General features: G+C 34.6%; 3 protein-coding genes across 4 annotated transcripts; 2 read left to right on the top strand and 1 right to left on the bottom strand.

Annotated features, from left to right (window-relative positions):
* The first annotated feature begins 1307 nt into the window (after positions 1 to 1307).
* On the top strand, positions 1308 to 3329 carry LOC108204430 (probable membrane-associated kinase regulator 2). Its single transcript, XM_017373860.2, has 2 exons — positions 1308 to 2656; positions 2962 to 3329. The coding sequence occupies exons 1-2, from the start codon at positions 1534 to 1536 to the stop codon at positions 3054 to 3056; spliced, it is 1218 nt and encodes a 405-aa protein (XP_017229349.1). The 5' UTR covers positions 1308 to 1533; the 3' UTR covers positions 3057 to 3329.
* A 4365-nt stretch (positions 3330 to 7694) lies between these two features.
* On the bottom strand, positions 7695 to 8393 carry LOC108216042 (uncharacterized). Its single transcript, XM_017388704.1, has one exon. It carries the CDS (start codon positions 8391 to 8393, stop codon positions 7695 to 7697), a length of 699 nt encoding a protein of 232 aa, XP_017244193.1.
* An 8398-nt stretch (positions 8394 to 16791) lies between these two features.
* On the top strand, positions 16792 to 18202 carry LOC108196811 (protein LURP-one-related 17). 2 transcript variants are annotated; one of them, XM_064089823.1, is made up of 2 exons: positions 16792 to 17179; positions 17648 to 18202. In XM_064089823.1, exons 1-2 carry the CDS (start codon positions 16916 to 16918, stop codon positions 18038 to 18040), a joined length of 657 nt encoding a protein of 218 aa, XP_063945893.1. In that variant the 5' UTR covers positions 16792 to 16915; the 3' UTR covers positions 18041 to 18202. The 2 variants fall into 2 exon arrangements, with proteins under 2 accessions (XP_063945893.1, XP_017219738.1); XM_017364249.2 differs by having other exon boundaries at positions 16807 to 17179; positions 17651 to 18202.
* The last annotated feature ends 434 nt before the right edge of the window (positions 18203 to 18636 follow it).

The following is an 18636-nucleotide window of genomic DNA, read 5'->3' as shown; positions in this document are numbered from 1 at the left end:
TTTTTTGAGTCTTTAACAAAGTCAAAGTTTTCGAAAACCATCCCTGCTTAAATTGGTAGGACACAGTTTCAGGCATGTCTGCCACGTGTCTGGTTTCATTCAATAAATAATTAACCTTATCTCTGAACCTGAAGTACAGTAAATAATTGAAATGGAGAACAAATTTGCGAATATACTATTTGACCTAATATCCAAAAAGAGCTGAACTTCTCCCACCATGGCACCATTAACCTCGCACATTTCAGTCCCTTCAAAATTTAAAAACCTCACGCAGAACAGTAATCTCGCGCTAATAAAAAATAAAATTAATTTTCGGGTGCATGGACTGAGACACTGTTAACTAATTTAAGGACTGAGACGCTGTATGAGGACATGTGTTCGTTATTAAAAAAATTTGACATCCTTTCTGCTGTTCTAAATTTTATAAAATTGTAGAAATTTTTTCAGAAAATTTGAAAAAATTTTGTTTTTTCCAAAAATTTGTTTGATGTTCATCGAGGAGAAATTTCTCCTACATTCATCCCTGCCCATGAATAAAATTATTTTCAAATTTGAGAGAATCGAAACCATGAGTGGTGATGTTAGAGCATCTCCAAGAGACTCTTAAATGAGCTCTTAAATTCAAATTTGAGGAGGGAGAAAGAAATTTTTGCTCTAAGAGACTTTTAGTATCTCTTCATATCACTAAAAGCCTCTTGTTTCTTTCTCCTGTCTCCTCAAAGTTAAGAACCACTACAAAGCTCTTAACTTATTTTTTACAATAAAATATCCATTCCCTCCGATTACATTTGAGTTTGTGTCATATACAAGTCCAAACAAGAATAAAATATTAACTTAAGAGCAAGTATACAGAATATTGTTGGAGTTGAGACTCTTAAATTTATATTAACTTACTAGAATTCAAATATTTTATATTATATTTAACAGTGGGTTAGGAGACTATTGGAGATGCTCTTGTACACTGATTTAAAGAGACATGGAACAATTAATGATTAATCACCGATATGGAATCTAGATTTAAGACCGATTTCCGCATTATACTGTCTTGCTTTAAACCAAACATGCGGGAAGTTTCTGTTTTAGTAATAGGAAAGGGAACTGGGAACTAAACAAGTGACAAATCTGATGACACCACCACACTTCACCAACCACTGCACTTCCATGAAAGAATAGAACCACCTTTACCAAACTCCATACCAATATCACAAGAAAACCCAAGGTAAAAAACAATTTACCACCCCCAGTAACTCTCCTTATGCTTCACAGGGCTAAACAGAGCTGACACTCTCTGCTCCAACTTCACACTCACATGCCTCTTCTGCCTCACTCCCCCCAAAAATTACTTCACTACCCTTTCATTATTTCTGCACCACCACTGCACATCCATTAAACCAAAAGCTCCACTGTTTTAAACCTACTCTCTGTCACTTTCTCTTTTTTATCATCTTTTTTTACTTTTTTTACTGTTCACTCCCATCTCATTTCCTACCCCATTTCCTACTTAAGCTTCCTTTTATTCTGGCTCTCCCAACAATGGAGGCTTTCAGCTTGCTTAAGTACTGGAGAGGCGGTGGCGCAGCCTCAGCCTGCGCAACTCCATCTCCTCCTGATGTCTCCACAACTATTTCCAACACTCTCGTTAGTAATGTGCAAGAGTCTGACGATGAAGAGAACGGTGATGACGGCCCGTTCTTCGACATGGAGTTTGCGGTCAAGAGAGACGAGAGAGATAGAGAGTTTATTTCCGAGTCTGATGATGATGAATCTGATGACTGCGAATGTGAGGACGAAGATGAAAATGATAACGGAGAGCTCAAGTTCACGCTCTCGTCCGCTTCGAGCGGAGAGAGTATCGATCCAAATATATCTCTATCTCCTTCTGACGATTTGTTCTTCAAAGGCAGGCTCGTTCCGCTAACTGAAACGGATACGGAAGCCGATGAAAACACTAATACTCATTCCAGGCCGGTTTCGAAAACAACAAAACTGCGAGTGCTGATGCTGAAATTGAAGAAATCGACGAAGCTAAACGCGACGAAAGCAGAAGATAACGACGAGAACGGAGAAAATTGTGTTGATGCGAAGAAAGACGACAAAATTAAGCAGCCTGCGAGGTTTTTTACGGTGAAATTTAAAGTCGATGAGGTTCCGGTGTTGTCTCTGTTTACCAGAGAGAACAGCTCGAAAGTTTCGATTAAACAAAATAAAGAGGAGAACAAGGAAAGTACGGGGAAATCGAAAACGATAATCGAAGAAGAGGAGAAAGTGTTTTCGAAAGATGTGGTGAACAAGTACTTGAAGAAGGTGAAGCCGCTGTACGTTCGCGTTTCGAAGCGATACGGCGAGAAATTAGGTTTTTCGGGGCACTTGAGCTTGGCCGGAGCGGCGGGAACGCCGAAAGCGAGCGATTTGAGCGCGGCGGAGGCGACGCAGCGGAGTAATGTGAAGAGTTTGAAGCTAGGGATCGGCTTTCCGGAGAAGCTGCGTGTGGTGAGGAAGCAGTTAGGGAAGAGTAAGTCGGCGTCGGCGGCGGTTACGGCGGCGGAGTCGCCGCCGGTGGTGGTGGCGAAACGGCGGGATGATTCGTTGTTGCAGCAACAGGATGGGATTCAGAGTGCTATTTTGCATTGTAAAAGGTCGTTCAAAGCTTCCAGAGGTAAATTTCTCGATTATTCTTAATTAACTTTTTTTATTTTAAGAATTTTAGTTCGACACTTAATTATAAAATCGGTAATTAAAATTAATGTGTTTGATTTATTGATTCAGGATTTACCAATAACTTTTTTAATAAATCAAAAATTATAGTTAATTAAAATATAATTAATAAATCAGTAAAATATGTTTTCAAAATTAATTAGTGATATTTAATAAATCACGAATCTATTCGACTAATATTTGTGGGATAATTTGTTACTCGTTTATCTCCCGTTATTTGATTTTGTTTTGTGTTATTGTTGATAGAGTTGGAAGGCAAGGGAGGGAACGTAGGAAACGAAAGTGTAAAGACAGCTGAATTGTCTTGTTCGGTGGAAAAAGCGAAAGGAGATATGCAATGAATCGGAGAAAAGAATAGCTTGGGAAATAATTTTTCTCGAATTATATTATTATTAATGATAGTTGAATAGAATTTTAGAAATGGTCATTTTATATTATGACTTGTGATTTGTTGGTTTGTACAAAGTTTAGATAAGGACTAGTGAGAGATCCTCAGAGCTAGATTTAGCTATGGTAGTGTAGGAGATTGGTAGTAGAGTGTACTCCTACTCTAGTATTAATATTTTAATTTTATATTGAAATAAAAGAATGAGTAAACGCTGTATTTTCCTTTAGAGCAAGTCCAACAGATTACCTATCCTATTACTCATAAATAATATAGTATAAAATAATGAGTGCGAATATGTCTTAGTGATTTAGGTAATTTACTTTTAGTGTCAACTCCAATAGTAATCCCTATATTTGTTCTCCTAAAATTATTTTAATAATAAATTTGAGAGAGAGAAGGGGAGAAGAAGAGAAGAGGCAAAGAAAAAAGGAGAGAGATGATTATTTTATTCGTAAATATTAAATAGATAATGGCTAGAGGTTATTTATAAATAGATAATGGCTAGAAGAATGAAGATTGTGCTAGTGATTTAAGATAACACTAGAATAGTGTTGGAGTGCATTTTTTTAGACATTACTTAAATGTGAGTTTAAGACATCATATAGGTAACCTAGGACTTACTCTTAGTTTTGCAAGTCTTAATCTATGTTTCGTTTTGTTTTGCTCATGGTTGGTTTGTTGTTGGTTTAGCATGGTTTGTACTTTGTAGTCTACTGCTGTCTACTCTTCATATTAGCAAGTCCAACAATGCCCTAAACTAAAAATAATTTGACGATATCACAATCCCTTGTGGAAAAAAATAGATTTGTCCAACAATGTCCTAAACTAAAAATAATCTGACGATATCTTAGTAGTGCTTTAAAACACTAAGACACATCAGATATGTCTCATTTTTAAGGCATTACCAGGCTTGTCCTAAAATATTTTCATTCATAAAATATTCACTTCCCTCTTTTTTCACTCCTTTTTCACATTTGTCTTGCATTTGATTGTATTCAAATATATTAATATTTTAATAATGTGGCCAGGGGCGTAGCTACAGCCCTGCATGAGGGGTCAATTGAACCCATAAAATTTTTAATTTTATGTATATAATTATTATTATAACAAATATGAACCCATATTAAAAATTGATTTGACCCCGGTTCTCACAGTGAACCAAAAAAAATGCAGCAAAGTAGTAAAATCCAGTTGCAAATCTTAGCCTACCTTTCTCCCGACCTTTATAATATTCATCCTAATCTCCTCTAAAGCACTAAGTCACTAACCCATTTTATTAAAATATAACTTTCTCTTTCCATTTTTAACTCACAGTGGCTCCAAGCCTCCACCTCCGTTACTTTACTCACTTACTCTTGCGGGTTGCTGTCGCTTATATGTTAGTCTTTTTGTCCAATCACGTTTTTTACATTATTTTCTGGCACACATTTTGAGATTTTTATAAAGTATACCTATGTAATACATTTTTTTTTATAAAAAATTCCTAAAAAAAAATTGACATTTAAATTTTTATTCAAAAAAATAATTAAAAATACGTTATGCTTTACAAGAGGCTCAAAATGTATACAATCAGTGTACGTAAACAATCTGACGGAATGGAAGTAGTATAATATTTTGACCCCAGTTTATGAATTTTCTGGCTACGCCTCTAAATGTGGCATCAAGATAAGACACATTATTAGAGTTGATATACAAAAGTGATGTGCTAAACTACTAGTGCACTATATTTTATAATATTTATAAGGCAATCACTAGGACACTCTTGGACTTGCTCGAAGAGTTGTAGGTTTTGAACACTTTTTTAAGTCTAAATTTCACGTAGGTGTTGAACATTTTTTTAAGTCTAAATTTCACGTCAGTATAAATTACATTATTCACTCTAATCGTGACCAAGTCTTTACGGATTTATTTTTAAACTCTTCTCAAAAAATCTGATGTTAATGAAATTCTTTGACTATTTATCTTTAAAATAAGTTTTTTTATTTTTTATTTTTACAACGAGAGATTCAGGTTGATTTTCACTCAACAAATTGAATTTTTCTTCCCGTCTTCTTTTATGTTATTTTCCATCTTCATGGGAGTATTTTGAAGCTCATGGGAAAGACGGAACTCTGAAGTCCAAGGCATTGAATGTAAGCATAAATGTATTGAAAGTAAAAGGATGAGATTATGAGAAGACGTGAAAGACCGAGGAAACACGGTCATATTTCTGTCTCTTTTTCCGCAAAAGACCGGACAATACAAAGCACTTGATCCGGCCTGCCTAGGAAATTAACAAAACATAATTTACCTACTCAACTTTATTTTCCTTTTGACATGGAGTAAACTTTATTTAAAACACTCTACTTATTCACCTTTGATTCATACCTTCACACCAATAATTTCAATATCAAAATTTTTGTTTATCAAACTTAAGAACTGAATATCAAGAAGTAGATCTAGTCTTGGCCAAAAATACTCATATTAAAAAAAATAGAAAACGTTAAATCTCAGTCAAAAATCAGATACATGATAATTATACATAAAAAAAATCTCAAACGATTCATTCTTGTCCTAGATTGCAAGATCTCAGTGGATATCACTTTTCAAACATTTTTCATATATTTACATGTGCTTCAAAATTCTAGTTAATTTTGAAGAATCTAAATACTTTAAGTGTTATAAGTATACTAACTTTTTAAAAAGAAAATTTGATTAAACGCTAGTTGACTCTTAAAACGTATTGTATCGATTTACCGATTACACCTGTTTAGTGGAAATTCTCCATTTATAAAACAAAATCTTCAAAAAAGGTTTAATATATCCTAAATAGGATGGTCTGATGATAGTTCCTGCTCCCAATTTATAGGTCAGAGTATTATTTGACGACCGGTAAGTCGGTAACCATGGCCACCAGGATGTCAATTCTCTCAAGTCAGACGTCTGTTCAGACGGAAACGTGTGAAGTCATTGAAATTCTTGAAGAGATGGAAGAAAATATAGTGTCTGTTTGGCAGGCAAGGAGAAGCACTTCTTTTCGAAAGAAATTGGACTTGTGCTTTTCTTGACCTGTTTGTGTAAAAAGATAATAACCATTTTTTAAAAATTATAAATGCCAGTTTCTCTCTGACAGCTCCTGCTTTAATATTTTAATCATTTAAAAGTCTTAACTTGCTTCTGACTTCTACTTCATTTTTTTCTTTAATCAAGAAGCACTTATTTTAAATCCACTTATTTTTTTTGATAATTACTAATGCATTCCTCCATAAACTCCTCTCTTTTGTGGCTTGTGAGAAGAGATGACTCAGTTTGTTTCTTAGTGCCGGGTTTGGGGTCTCAAAAAAGAGGATTTTACATTTTAAACAGTCATTTCTATTTTAACAACACTTTGTCGTCTTTTTTGACCATTACTATTCAGCTTGCCTTTGCCGTTTCTTTTTGGTCTTTTTCAAAATCCTGGTGTCAGTTTTATTGGCTTTTACTCTTTTTTAATCCTCACCTTTAGTTCACTGAACAAGAAAAAAGGGACACTCGTCGAATATGGCATCTTTGCTTCTTACCTCAATGTCATGGGAATACAGTCGTGTCAGGTATTAGTTAAGTGAATTTGAATTTTTATTTAAACGAATCGAGCTGAATAATAATTTAATAGTTTAATTGTTTTTCTCTCAAAAAAATAATTTAATAGTTTTATTTCTTATACTATTAGTTTCTCGGAGAAATATAATACTTAATGGGATTATTTTGAATATTGAACAAATTTTTAGCAAATTATTCAAAAGAATATAACAAATATATAGTAATGACATGTTTCAAAATTTTTGTCGTGTTCAAACGTTCAATAGAGAACTGTGAACATTATCTAATCTTAAATTAATTTTACCAATTTCTGGATGACACAGGAATTTTGTTAAACGTATGGATAATTAGGCAGCTCAGGTCCATAGAAGTTGGGCTTTTCAGGGGATATCCTTTTGGGCTTTTTACTGGATAGTGAGGTAGACTTATCATGGGCCCAAATAAGCCTCTATTGTTGTGTTTTGTAAATAAATGAAGTAGCAAAGATAGGTGGTAAGTTTTTTTTTTAAAGCAAAAGATAGGTGGTAAGTTTTGGAAAAAAATTGAGTGAACGCAAAATCGTTATGATATTTGAGGGAAAAATTTGAATATAGAAAGAAATGGAGCATTTCGTTTTAAATTGGAGTGTGATATCTAGCATAAGAAATGAAATATAATCACTTTCATCGGAACACAATATTTTAAAAGTTCAATTTAGCCCTTGATTTTTAGCCAAGAACGCAGATGCTCTTAGAGCAAGATCTTTGCTTAAACACCCAGTGACCCGGTAGCAATCTTCAGGCTTTATACATATATCTCTTCCCCGGTGGCTTAACCAGCATTAATGAAACAGTAATCATAACAATCAACAAAACTTAAAAAGTAAACAACTGTATTAGTATCAAGAATATCATAAAACCATGTATCAGAAACTCAGAATACAAATCATATCAGATGGATTCATATACATAAATATGTAAAGGATCATGGCAATTGGCAACTACTGCTCCCTGACCTCAAGTAGAACCGAAAAAATAAAATAAATCATTCGTGCTCAAATCGAAACAGATCGTTTGCAATCAAGATCTTTATAATTCTGGTCCGCCAAAGTAACTGTCAAAGCACAATTCAATTTCACCCCAACCGTCTTCTTAATAATCTCGATGATCTCCACTTTGCCCCTGATGTTGCTCCGCGTAGTCACAGGCACCTCTCTCGCTGCCAGATCACCTAAAAACCGAGGAATCCTAAGAAACGACTGCAGCAAAACGTCCACCGTTACCTTGACTCGAAACGTCTTGTTAGCCTTCGCTGTTCCCTTCGGATTATAAGCCTCCCCGATGAGAACATTGTCGTAATAAATACCTGTCGTGACGTTCTTGAACTTGAAGGCCACTGCATTCGGATTTTTGATGGAGAGCTCGACTTCGATCGTGAGGTTTGTATTCGGGACAAGATTTATTGCAGTGACGGTCTCTAGTCCCTTGATCCTCACGTAATTTAAGTTTACTTTCGGATCCTTGGCTTTAAATACCGTTAACGCTAGTATCAAAATGGTCACCCCGAGAACTGTTAGAACAATTGTCGTGCAACCGCAACATTTGAGACATCTACTCCGGTTTCTCTTTTCGTCTTTAATTGGCGGAGAAAATCGATTGTTGTTGTTGTCGTTGTTGTTCGTGTTGTCGGACACGTTCATTGCAATCCGATGAGCCTCGGGGGCAAGGGGCGTTTCCTGGTCTCGATTAGCCATGAATAAAAAAGATTTTGATGTTCAAAAAAAATGCGACGGATTTAAAGAAAATGAAATGCGGAGTCTTAGAGGTGTTAGCACGGCGAAGAATAAGAATTAGTGGACTATGACAAAGAACTGGGAGGTCATGTAATAAGACTTAAGAATGAGAGTGAATGTAGTGGTTTGAAAATGTCTGGAATTATTTGAAAATGACGGATATAATGTAGGTGAGGTGGGGATTGTCAAAAAATAATGGAAAATGCGGAAAATGTTTTTGTTTTAATATTTTAGCATCACCTGCACGCGGCAATATCTCTGTTCATATTATTTTTCGTGACAAAGGTGGTGTTCTTCGTGTAAATAGTCTTATTTGGCTGTCTAATTTATTCTTTATACTATTTCACATCTGAGCTTCGAAGCTAGGACTACAGCGTAGCAGTCTCCAGAAGGACTCACTAGTCAATAGGAAGATGATTTGCATCGGTTAAATAATTATATGACATGTCTTAAATTAAGGTTAAAATATTTGTAAATATTATTTTATCATTTCAAGAAAATATTACTTTGACAAAATTTTTAATCGAACACTGTATATGTCGAATTTTTATAGATCACAACAAAATTTTACATAATTTATTAACATACAGAAATAATACATTTATTTATAATAATTTTAAAATATAGGGACATATTATTTTAATAAATAATAAATCAATATAATCAATCTTAATTTTAATAAAATATACATAATTACTACTTTTCGTAATTTTATCGAACCATATAATCGACACTGTGTGTGGAGATTTCTGGTATAATTGTCTAAAAGTGTCTATTGAAAATACTAATAATTAGTGGAGGATTTATTGGCCGAATGATGTAAAATTTGTATTGAATAAAGAGACACATAATTAATTCATATGGAAAAGCTTTCCATAATAATTATTGATTTAAAACAGAAAAGAGTATAATTAGACAAAAATGAGATCGATAATGTCATCATAATGGAATGTCCCGTAAGATTAATTCATTTTATAGTATAGTTCAAAATATTAATATGTGAATATAAAATCTATCACATATATTTGAAAAGTATCCCAGTCTTTATACAAAATTTCTGTTAGTCTCAGGAAATTCCAGCATCCTCACAAATTCATGTAACTAAACAAGAAATGTTTGTTCAAATTTTGATATGCACATTTTTATTAAGTTCCCAAACATCTAACAAGTAAAGTCATGATTACTTTACTCTGGAAAATGGGAATGTGAAGGGAGAAAATCGTGGAAAGTAGGAATGGTAGAAAAATGAATGTGTGCGAGAAAAAAGATTACTGAATTTCACTGGACTTGGTCTTTCATTGTTGGACCAGGAAATGGTCATAGTAAATCGCCTCCTTAATAAGACGCGGCCCATCACTGTACAATACCAAGTTAAACGTGGTGGACCGAGTCCACTTGCATATAAATAACTTTTATTTATAGAGAGCCTTTTAGTTTGAGAACATTTTAAATTAAATATTTTTATCACTTAAAAAGACATGGACAATTTCATTAAAAGATGTTGTGAGGATTGCAAGATTATTATGACATTTAGCGAAAAATAAAAAAATTAAGTTGATGCATGGTAAAGGAACTCTATTGATTAGAATTATAATCCCAGTTAATCCATGCTGTTGTGTTGCCACTACAAAAGAAGTAGTTAATTGTTAAAGATGATATCACAATTATAATTCTTATAATGTAATTATGAGCATCTTATTTTTGAATTTTTGAGTTAGGGAGATGTTTGACCTAAACATAATACATATTATATTAACTTGAAGGCTTTTTTTTAATCTGTGCCATATGAAGTATGAATTTTTGATATAAAATAGTGGAAGATTTTAGTGTGATATATTTAATTAGTATTAACTCAAATATAATACTATCAAATAAATGTGTTTAAAATAGGAGTATGTCAAGATTTGCACGGAGCGATAACCCATAGTAAAATCATTATCTTTATTCACTATGCTAATTTCTACTCCCTCCGTCCCAATAGATAGTATACATTTGGTGTGGACACGGAGACCAAGAAAAAGTGTAAAAAATGAGTAAAGTTAGATGAGAAGTGAGTAAAGTGGCGGGACCCACTTATATTTAATTATAGATGTGTGATAGTGGGGGAAAGTAGTGGGTGTAATAGTGTTTATATTATTATAAAATGAATATAGTGGAAGAAAGTAGTTGGTGTAATAGTGTTTTACATTATTAAAAGTTGCTATTTTAGGAATGTATAGAAATGATGGGACGTCCCAAAGAGGAAACTGTATAGAAATGACCGGGACGGAGGGAGTATATCCTAATCTATTACTAGGCAACTAGGGCATGCAGTTTGCATTGTATAATAAACAATTATATTGTTACGGAGAATTGTGATATAAATATTCTTAATCATGAATTCATGATCCACCTGTATCTTTTTGACGGCCTTGTTTATTTCCAAAGGGGCTGCACTTGTATAAATTTGATCAATACGAATTCTTTATGTCTTTTATGTATCGATCTGTCGAAAAGTAGTTATTATCGAGGCGGCAAGGATTATTTTTCAAAGCACATTTTTTTTGACAGATTTTCAAAGCACATTTGATACAGTATATTTGTTAGTATTTTTATAAGATTATTTGTCAAATCATATTTGATTATTTGTATTTTTATCGGTAAAATTAATACTAGAAATGTTGCACTAAAGAGATGTCTCGATGATGGTTATTTGGACGGTTCTTTATCTTAAATATAATTCATTTAATCATGTGATTATTCAATTTTTATATCTTCTATAAATGAATTATTATATATTAAACAAATTGTGTGCTACATTTTCTTGAAACAAACGACTTTATTTAACGATTTTTCTTCAAAAATTCTTTTGCAATATTGAATATTGTTTTTCTTCTGTCATGGGATCCTAATTTAGCAAAAACAAAAGGAAATGATATTTCCAGAGCAACTTTTTTAGTTCCAGAGCAAATTGAATGCTCTTTCCCTTTGCATCTGCATAAGTCATACACTTTCAATACAAATTTCAGGAAATTGAAAAATTGCTCTCGATTTATCACTTTCCAAAACAAATTGTACTACTGTTTCTCTTTAATCATCGTGATCTTTACAGCTAATCATGATAATAATCCATAGTATATCAAATCTAATTATTCACTTATGAGACTGTGGCCCCACCTAATTACTTGCTAAATTATGTTCTCGATTGCTAACATGCCTGCGTGTCCGAAGCTGGTTCATGTTTAGCATCAAGACAATAATTAAAGCAACAATTAATATAAAATAACGTGGTGGTAGATATTAATCTTGTCGGACGATTAGGAGGCTAGATTGACTAAGTTTAGTAAGATCTCGATGGGGTATTTGAGAAAGATTGTTGTTGCTTTCTGTTGATAGAGGAATTTGGTAATCAACAAGGATGAGGTTCATGGCCGGAATCAAGATCCGTGACGGTGGTTTTGGTCGCCGAAGAGTGGTGGTTGTTTGTTTGAGGGTGGCTGAGATCAAGGGAATATATTTCTGCTCTCGTTCTCACAACTCTCGATATATCCCCTTGATGTGCCTACGTACCCCTTTATATAGGGGATCAAGCCGTACGTAGTTCTATAGAACCAAGACTCCTAGTTTGATCAGGACTAGGCCTCTTGGGGATAAGACCAACCGTGGGTCGGAGACTTATCACTTAGAGTTCTACTCCAGTTAGAAGTAAGCCTTGAGACAACTACCTTAGAATCCTAGTCCAAGTACATCACGGATACGGCATCACCTCCACTACGAGAGGTGACACTAACCGCTACTCTTCGTAACATGGAGGAGACATCGGATAGAGTCGTAACCACTTCCATGAGGCGTATGGACGCGTCCTTACCCCCTAGTGAAGGTTCTCACTAAGAGATAAGACAATTGAGGAGCCAAGTTACACGATCGTCCCAGTCCCCCAATGAGGACTAACTCACCAGAATACAGGACCCGGACATATGATCGGCCTTCGTGTTACCCCTGAGGGCCTTCTACAACCATGATCACCCCAGGCCCCCGCACGAGGACAACCCGGCAGATAGCAGGACTGGGGATTATAGATCACGCCCGGACGTAACCCGGGAACTACCAGATGAGCCTGATAACTACCAGATGAGCTCTGGCACTAGTCTTCATATCCCTCGGAAGGGTAAATCTTCGTATCCCTCGGAAGGGTCGTCATCGAGACTCACTCAACCTCACACACATTCATCACCTGTGGGCGCGACCACGGAGGGCGCGCCCTTGACCCTTGTTCCTCATTCTCTTCACACTTCAGACACGTGACATCGTGCTCTTGAGACAAAGGGCCGCGCCTCCCGGATTACCCGCGGAGGGCGCGCCCTCTCCCAATTCACGTGGCCAAATGTGGCCAAATATGGTCAAGCCTCTCATAGAGGTTACACCTCCAAGGGGTACGCCCTCTCAAAGAGGTCAAACCTCTCATAGAGGTTACACCTCCAAGGGGTACGCCCTCTCAAAGAGGTTACACCTCCAAGGGGTACGCCCTCTCATTCAATGCGTCCACATGTGGGCGCGACCCCTGAGGGCGCGCCCTTCATCTTCGATGTCTTGTCCCATGAGTCGTCTCAACAGGTCAGACATGTCTTCTAATATCCGAAGGCCGCGCCCACGGGATCACCCCGCCAAGGGCGCGCCCTCGGTCTTCTTCCCATGGCTATCCAAGATACTCCACTGACATGCTCCCCCCTGCCAAGAGGCCGCGCCCTCGGAATTACCTCCGAGAAAGGCGCGCCCTCTATAAGATTACCAGGGACAAATCTGGCCATAACACTTTCTTCAAAATCTTTCCAAAAATGGTGTTGAATTTTCAGATACATTGCATGATGAAAGGTTGTGTTGTTCCCATGGGATTGGAAGTTCGAAAAATCATGTAGACTGTGTTGAACTTTTGTGGACTGTGGCCACTTTAGTTATTTGAATTAATAGTATAGAATAACGTGGGAGTAAGATATACGTAATAGAGATGTGACAACATTAACGGAAAGAAGGAAATACTTGTTTTACCATATTTAGGATGATGCCATCAATAGTTCATGTAATTCAGTGTGCAGCTTAATTTGAAATAGATGGGCTAATTTTGTGTACATTTAATTTTTTTTGATAGAGTAAGAACTTAGAAATCATTTCCTTTTATCAATATATTGAACTTTCAAGAATATGATTTTTAGTTTTGATTATAATATATTAATATGATCTTGGGCTAATTTTGTGTACATTTAATTTTTTCTGATAGAGTAAGAATTTAGAAATCATTTCCTTTTATCAATATATTGAACTTTCAAGAAATCTTAAGTTTTGATTATAATATATTAATATGATCTTGGGCTAATTTTGTGGACATTTAATTTTTTTTGATAGAGTAAATCAATATATTGAACTTTCAAGAATATGATCTTTAGTTTTGATTATAATATATTAATATGATCTTGATAATATCTTCTCTTCCTTTTATCAATATATTAAACTTTCAAGAATAAGTTATTTGACATGATACCAAAGAGAATATCTCTATTATAATTTTTTTTTCAAATAATTTTTAAAATATCATAATTACGAAAAATGGTCTGAATTTTCACTTATCAATACCGCCAGAGTATCCCTCGTTTTGATTTTCAGGAGAAAAAGTTATATCGTGTTGTGTTTAAATCTAAAAATTATTCCGAAACATAATATGATACTCTCTCTGTCCCTATTTATCTGTCCATTTTTAACATTTTCACGCATATTAAGAAAATTTAAGTTTGATAAAAAACTTCCATCAATACTCTTATTTAATGCCTTAATTGTAGGAAAATACTAGTGGGATTACTACATTATAAATGGACAGATAAATAAATAGGGACAAGTTTTTACTTCCAAACTGGACAGCTAAATAGGGACCGAGGGAGTATAATGTTTTAAATTGAGACGATACGTAATCTAGTATTTTGAATTGGATGCAATGATATTTAAAAGGGTCTTTCTAATGTGTGCCCAAGGGCACACAATATGCACAAAATTTGATGAGTTTGGAGGATTTTGATTGGTTGAATTGATGTAAATGCAGGGGGCATCCATATTTATAATTACATGACAGAATGCACCAAACTCATAGATGTTAGCGCTTATTGTGTGCTCATGGACACACCAGAGAAAAACCGTATTTAAAATCATTCTCTCGTATTGATCAAGACTAAGACCCGAGAATCCCTATAACTTTCAACATTAATCGTTCCAGATCATCAATTCATCATTATTTCAGAGACGGAACGCCAGCCTAAGCCATATCTCTCACCGAAATTTCTTTTAGGTAAGTTTCTGATCAGAAGATTTTGAGAAAAGTTCTCTGAGAGAGACGTGTCTGTGTACATTCTACGTGTATTCATTTGTGTTAAATAATCGATCTTTCACTGTTGTTTTACAGGTAACCACAACGGCGCTTGTACAAAAAAATTAAAAATACCCAACTGAACTGTAGTTAGTTACTCCCTCCGTCTCTTATTACTTTTCCTGTTTCTCTTCGGCGCGTTTGCCAATACACAATTTTGATCATTAATATCTTTAATTTCGTATTGGTATTAAATATAAAAACTTCATTGTATTAAAGTACTCGTGAATACGAATCCAACAAGATCACTCACGACTATATTTAGTCTTATAGATTAGACGTAAATTAGTAATTTATCTCATGTTATGAACAGTCCCGACATATGTTACTCCCTCCGTCTCTAAAAACATTGCCCATTTGAAATGTCGGTATTGTTTATAACACGAGACAAATTACTAATTTACGTCTAATCTATAAGATTAAATATAGTCATGAGTGATCTTGTTAATTCGTATTTATGAGTACTTTAATACGGTGAAGTTTTTATATTTAATATTAATATAAAATTAAAAATATTAATAATCAAAAATGTATATTGACAAACGTGATAATGACAAATGAAAAAAATATTTAGAGACGGAGAAGTACTATGTGAAGGCATGTACATATTAAAATGAGTCACTAGAGTTGATTCTAGAGGCCAGGCCAGCCAGCACATGTAGAAATCAGAGAATAATTTAATATCATCGTCGAAAGATACGCCAACAATTATTTATGTCCTTGCGATAATATCTAAAATAGTGTACCCAAGATATTTGTAGATGCCGAAAGAGCTCAACTAGTATATAAATAATCCATGCAAGCCTTGTTTGCAGACTGTGCAACTAAACAGAGTATCAAGTCTTTGTTCCAACTAGTAGTCAAAAGTTCGTGCAGTTAGCAGTCAAACTATCGAGATGCTTTGTTCTTCAAAAGCTTGACTTATTTTATAAATATTTGAAAATATATGTATTCATTTTTTTATAAGAAATATTTATTTATATTAATAAAAAAATATTAAACACCTATTAAATACGTAATACTAGAATTATTATATAAATATTATCTCTTTTCGATATAAGTACTCCGTATTTTTACCAAATACTACCGGACAAACATTGCCAAATGATTGATAAAAATATAATAATTTGTGTAGTTCGGTTAAACATGGTTGAAATTACTTGACATGCACTTCAAAATAAATATATCACAACTAATTTTTAATTTTTTTCTTTTTATATAAATATTATTTTTTTATTCAAAAATAATCTAAATAATGTTTGTCATAATTTAACAAAGATTTCAAGCTCTGCAGAAACACATTACTTGGATCCCTTTGACAGAAGATCTTCACTATTCCAAGATCTCGGAGATCGTTTTTTCAGCTGAGCAATTCATTTTCTCTTGCATTGTACACTTGCCAATGAATACAAAACAAAAACTGCCTAGCTTTCACCTCCAAGCCAAAACAAAGAACATGTACTATATTAGTATACAGATAAAAGCCTCTCTTGTTTTTAGCTTAGCCACTTCAAATCTCAGCAGATTCACAATTGTGCAAGCACATAATTAATCTAGTTATTATCTCTTTTCCAGAGAACTCGCAGAAAACAGAATCTCCACACATGCATCTACAAGTGTGCAATTATATTCTAAACCTAGTTGCACCCTCTTAAATAAGAGTTCGGGAGTCGAACTCAAGTCTCCTGCGAGTCTGAACTCTCATACCATGTTAAGTGTTCATTTAAACATTCAAACTCAAGATGTTGGAAAAAGGACTGAGGAGGATCGTATTATATTCTAACCATTCTCTCGAATCCGTTTATTTATCAAGATTTAACTGTATATCGACGTGGCACATTATCCCAGAGCTATGTAACATGGAAGTTACAAGATATAGGTGGATATACATATGTTCAAAAGCTTCCAAATGACTAGGCTCTTGTCCCCAGAGTTAGGTATTATATGGTTGTCGATTTCATAATATTTATTTTACATGGTAATAGTAACACAAATCAAACTTTTATTCTTGTCCTTATAAGTATCTCAAAGTCCTTGTTAGTGTTCCTTTACTTCCAAACATACAAATCAGGAAAAAAAAGCTCAGCATACAAAGATGTTTCTTTTCTTAAGATCTCTGTCAAGAACAGTTCATGAAGTCCATGAAGAGCATCATGAAGAAGACTATGTAATCGACGAGGCTTCGTATAAATCACTGACAGTGTGGAGGAAATCTCTGGTTCTTAGTTGCAATGGATTCACGGTGATTGATTCAGAGGGTGATTTGGCTTATAGGGTTGATAATTATTGTGAGCATCCGAGTGAAATAATTCTCATGGACGGATGTGGCAAATCCAAGTTTACTCTTTGTCGTCGTAAGGTACTTTCTCCGTCCCAGTCATTTCTTTACACTTTTCTGTCATCTCCTTCCACTACAAGAAAACAGGTCAAAACCGACCGCACAAAACCGACCACTGCAATCGGTCGGTTTTACCAGTCGCTTCTGACGTGGTGTGACACCTGTTGCCACGTGGTGACAAGTGGCATCAAGTAGGGCCACTTTTCTGGGAACAAAACAGCACATAACCGACCACTTCCTTGGTCGGTTTTAAGGGTTAAAGCCGACCAATTGTTAACGACCAGGGTTTAACCGACCAGCCATATCGGTCGGTTTTAGGCTTATAACCGACCGATATTGTTCATAACCGACCGATTCTGGCGGTCGGTTATGTCATGTTTTCCCGTAGTGTTCCACTTTATTACATTTCAAAATTTACTAAAAATATAAAATTTAATAATTCTACTTTCTACTACTCTATACATTTTTCTTAATCTCTGTTTCCAATAGCAGAAGTTGAGGTTGGTTGATAAATGGCTTATTTACAACGACGAAGACGACGACAACAATTCTGCAGATGACACCAAGCATCCGATTCTGGTTGCGAAAAAACAAATCAATCACATGTTGCAGCAAAACGGAAATGTGCTTGCTCATGTGTACGCAGCCACGAGTTCGAATAAAATGCATGCATACGTGATTGAAGGATCTTATGCACACCGATCCTGCAAATTTTACGATAAATCGAGAAAAGTTGTCGCGGAGATCAGGAAAAAGGAAGCGGCGATCGGAGGAGAGGGAGTTTCGTTCGGATTAGATGTTTTCGTGTTGATCATAAGGCCAGGTTTCGATCAGGGGGTGGCAATGGCTATCGTTTTGCTTCTTGATCAGATGTTTTCGTAGTTTTCGAAACTTAATTAGTTTGGTTTTTTGATTTAATGTTTTTGAAGATCGTTAGTGTGCTTCTGTATAGGGAATGGCTTTTGGTGCGAGCTGTATAAACGGTGTTTTTCTCGTTAATATCACCATTGGAGATATCTTTTATGAAGATGAAAACTTAAGGACTATGGGTGTTCATGACCGAAAAGTAATTTAAATTATTTGATGTGATAAATTCAAACACATGTTTGTTACTTTGAGATGAAAATCTAAACTTCTACTCTATTCAAAATTTTGAGTGTCTGCAAGTTTTGGAAGTCCAGCTTGCTTAAATGAGTTCTCCTCTGACTCGAATCACAACTTAATTTCTATTCATTTTTATGGATTTTGTAATATTAAAACTGTTAAACTAAATTTATTTTTCGAACAACGGTTTATTTCTAGAAAAAATTATATGAAATTGTATATTTTTCTAAATAAACCCTTACATACTTATTTTTTCCTACATAATGAATATTAAACCTCTCAATAACACTTATATCCAAAAAAATTATAGAAATATATATTTTTTTAAAAGAATAAGTCCTTACTAATCCTATAACTTATTTAACCAATCTAAA

Source organism: Daucus carota, chromosome 1 (assembly GCF_001625215.2).
Source record: "Daucus carota subsp. sativus chromosome 1, DH1 v3.0, whole genome shotgun sequence".
NCBI classification, from domain to species: domain Eukaryota; kingdom Viridiplantae; phylum Streptophyta; class Magnoliopsida; order Apiales; family Apiaceae; genus Daucus; species Daucus carota.
The sequence above is the reverse complement of the archived record's forward strand: the minus strand, read 5'-3'. Positions and strand labels throughout refer to the sequence as shown.

Bases quoted from the DNA above. Each gene is read 5' to 3' on its own strand.
- LOC108204430 (XM_017373860.2), top strand. From the start codon at position 1,534: ATGGAGGCTTTCAGCTTGCTTAAGTACTGGAGAGGCGGTGGCGCAGCC. The intron at 2,657-2,961 runs GTAAATTTCTCG...TATTGTTGATAG, and splicing joins GTCGTTCAAAGCTTCCAGAG to AGTTGGAAGGCAAGGGAGGG.
- LOC108196811 (XM_064089823.1), top strand. From the start codon at position 16,916: ATGTTTCTTTTCTTAAGATCTCTGTCAAGAACAGTTCATGAAGTCCAT. The intron at 17,180-17,647 runs GTACTTTCTCCG...TGTTTCCAATAG, and splicing joins TTACTCTTTGTCGTCGTAAG to CAGAAGTTGAGGTTGGTTGA.
- LOC108216042 (XM_017388704.1), bottom strand. From the start codon at position 8,393: ATGGCTAATCGAGACCAGGAAACGCCCCTTGCCCCCGAGGCTCATCGG.